Here is a 3517-nt window from a genome sequence, read left to right as displayed (position 1 = left end):
GCATTACAGGTGTCCTTCCCTTTGCTAAAAATAACATAGGCAATCGAAATCTTATTCTCTGCTGCTAGGTGTTCAATCGTCCTTTTTTAAGTTTCATTCTCATCTGGAAAGTATATCTTCAAACTTATTTCATGCCTATTTCTGCGCTTTGACGTAATGGCTGCTTACTTTTTCCTCCTGTCATGTGTGACTCAAATCTGAGATCAATAATTTCAATGGCGCCATCACCTCTTGCTGCATATTAGAATCACCATCCTCAGTCCCATACTGCATAAAATAAAATACTGAGGGCATAACTTCATCCAGCATTTCTGTAATAACTTCTTTCACTGCGGGTGTTTCATTAGGAATTTCATTTGAATCAAATTTTCGAGCACACTCTAAAACCTCTTCTGCAAATCCCGTAACAAGAGCACCAAGTCTTGAAGTGATTTCAGAATCTTCTTTGCCAAGCACCACACCACATACTCGACCTACTTGTAACTGTCTAAGAATAGAAATCTTAGATTTTGGATCCATCCTCTTTGATACTATGGCTAAAATACGATTGGCTGTAGAACCTCTAAGCACTGAAGATCTTTGTTCACGCTCTTACAATCTGAGGCACACATTGTTCTCTCATTGCATCCTTTATCCGTCCTGCAATGCTGATTTCCTCAGAATTACGAGGATAATCCAAACTAATCAACTCGTCATCAAGTGCATTAAAAATACAGCAAAACATATCTACAACCATGGGACCTTTGCTCACAGCAGACAGCAAATCTAGGAAAACCAATGGCCACTGGGCCGGATACAAGATAAAGATTAAAATAGCAAAAACTTGCGCCAGCTTATTTTTCACAAAAACTGGTCTCTCTAATCCCGAACTCTGGTGATTCAAACCATTCTCGATTATGTCAATTGCTTTTGAAGCAATTCTGCAACCTCTGTTATTGTAATGTAGTAACTTTGCAACTATACAATGCATTCAAGATGTTCGTTGCAAGTTAGCATCTGGAGCGTGCCTGGCTGTTGCGTTGGGTTCCAGAATAAGAAGATGCAACTACCTCGTATGTTTTATGTCCCTTTTTAATCAAGTACCCAGCACTATTCAGATTATCAATTAGTGCATCCACGTCTGGAACTTTAAGGCTTATTTCATCTGCAAGAATAAAAAGCTCAGAAATTGGGAAGCAGGCATTCTGCTGTAATTCAGACTTTTTCTGAAGAGCACTGAGAAAGCGTTTGGCCTCTTTTTGTTGGCTCATTCCACCACTGCGTGCAAAATCCACGCAACCATGCTCATCTACAAATTTGTCATATAAAGATTCTTTCATAATTTCTACGACATCCAGAGCGTCTTGTTTTGTTATCTCTTCTCGAAGTTCCAATCGAGCACGAGCTTCCACCAATCGTACGAGACTCTCAAGTTGCCTTGCCGTTATTGGAGTTCCATCGGTTCCAGTGCTGTGTGCTGTGCATAGTTAATACATTAAATTGTCTTGCATAAGAAATGAATTTGCGAAGAAGCGGTCCTGGCAAAGGAACAAAATCGCAATCTCTAAGACGGTTCAATTTCAGCCTTGCTGCTAGTGATCCATTTCTTAGATTCCCTTCCTCTGGACTTTGACTGATATGACATAAAGACTCTCTGGTAGAATTACGCCGATCTTCTGAACCTGTATGAAGCGCCATGATATGTTCAGATACACGTTTGTCCAAGAGCTCATCAGGTTTATCAAGCAAAATAAACACAAGATCAAAACGTGACAAAAGTGCTGCACTCATCTTCAAATTCTCATTTACAGTTTTTGCACGGTTATAATGACCACCAACAGGATTTGCTGCTGCCAATACTGATGTTCGAGCTGATAAACTCGCTACCAATCCTGCTTTTGCAACAGATACACTCTGTTGTTCCATTGCTTCAAGAAGAACCTGATATTCAGCAGACATTTTATCAAATTCATCGATACAGCACACTCCACGATCAGCAAGAACCATTGCCCCTGCTTCAAAGGCATAATCGCCTGTCATAGCATCTTTGACCACTGCAACAGTGAGGCCAGCATTAGTAGTTGTGTTACCACAGACATAGATTCCTCGGGGTGCAACAGATGCAGCAGCTTGTAATAGCTGGCTCTTTCCCAGTCCAGGATCACCAATAATAATTACATGAATATCTCCTCTTACGGGAACTTTATTTTGATCCATGAGATGCTTTTGCACACCTCCAAACAGTGCCAGAGTTATTCCAGCTTTCACAAGTTCATGCCCGTATATGGATGGGCATATTGAATGCAAAATTTGGCGAAAGATATCTGACCCATGTTCTTCTGCAAACTTCACTATAAATTCCAGGTCCCTTGAACGAATGACTGGATGTGCCACTGTAGAGAACCTCTGTACCATGATATTTGAAACCATATGAAGATAAAACTTGACCAAATTCATCAACCGTAGAGTCTGATGTATGCTTTGTTTTCTTTGTGCTTTTACAGAGGTAGGAGCTGCAATCACTGCCTTTTGAAGAGCTGGAGCATAAATTACACAAATTTAAACCACACATTAATGATTTCTTCTTCAAAACAGGGTTTTGAAGAAGAATCTATCTCTGACATGAGACGGAGTCTAACAGTATCATCAACCGGATATTGTTGAAGACGTTTATGGGATTTGGTGAGAAGTTCTAGTGGAAGATTTTTTTTTATGAGGTAAGTGATCTATTGGTTTCAGTGTGAAAATGGATGAAATATGGATCAACAAGACCAACAATTGGTATATTGCAGACCAAAATTAGAAACTCCTTCTAGTGGGTGCTAGTAAATATTTGGGAGAAAGAGTCTGTTTCAGCAGAGACTGATAAACGAGCATGGCAAAGAGTCCCTTCCATTGAGTATTGGTAAACAAGAAGGGGAAATAATCCCTTTCGGCAGTAGTCAATAAATGAGCAAGGATTGAAGTTTCTTTTAGTAGCAGTTGATAAACCTATAAGTGGTATCTTGTGGGCCCATTATGTAATCAAGTTGAAGCTTGTAATACAAAGAAGATTGGTGTCTTGTGTATATGTTTCTCATGTGCTTGATGTTTATGATGTTATACATGATTGAGTTGTGTTACTTATCCATGAATAATTGTTAAAGATATTAAAAAGTGAAATTTGTGAAGAATTGTATAATTTGGCCACACTACTTATTCACCCCCCTCTCACTAGTGTCCTGGTTTCCATTGATTTTAACACAATGTTGTCGATGTTGGGCACAAGGCGTAGATGCAAGGGGAAAGGGTTTCATGCCTATCCATTAGGAGTGTGTTATGTGCTACTCAACACTACAAGTCATGGGTGCATGGTGTGGGTCCAATGAGAAATGGGTTAGGGACTAGAAACTATCAGTGCACTATGCACCCAGGGGAAATACTAGCCTCGTGATGGCGCTTCGCACAACTATAATAGGAAATATATAATGGTCTTGTAGTTGTGAGCATGCAATGTGACCAACTGTATCTATTGCATGTATCCCTTATTGTCTCTTTT

General features: G+C 39.7%; 1 protein-coding gene across 1 annotated transcript; it reads right to left on the bottom strand.

The window, feature by feature from the left end:
- Window positions 1-893: 893 nt before the first annotated feature.
- On the bottom strand, window positions 894-2394 carry LOC149236306 (putative DNA helicase MCM8). The gene is given in 2 exon segments (XM_089368833.1): window positions 894-1476; window positions 1478-2394. Coding segments are annotated over 2 exon segments (1404 nt in total). The 3' UTR covers window positions 894-989.
- Between the last annotated feature and the right edge of the window lie 1123 nt (window positions 2395-3517).

This window comes from Pinus tabuliformis, chromosome 8 (assembly GCF_031772625.1).
Source record: "Pinus tabuliformis cultivar Carrire ecotype Pingquan chromosome 8, CPIR1, whole genome shotgun sequence".
Classification (NCBI taxonomy): domain Eukaryota; kingdom Viridiplantae; phylum Streptophyta; class Pinopsida; order Pinales; family Pinaceae; genus Pinus; species Pinus tabuliformis.
Note: the sequence above shows the minus strand (reverse complement) of the source record. Positions and strands in the feature narration are given on the sequence as shown.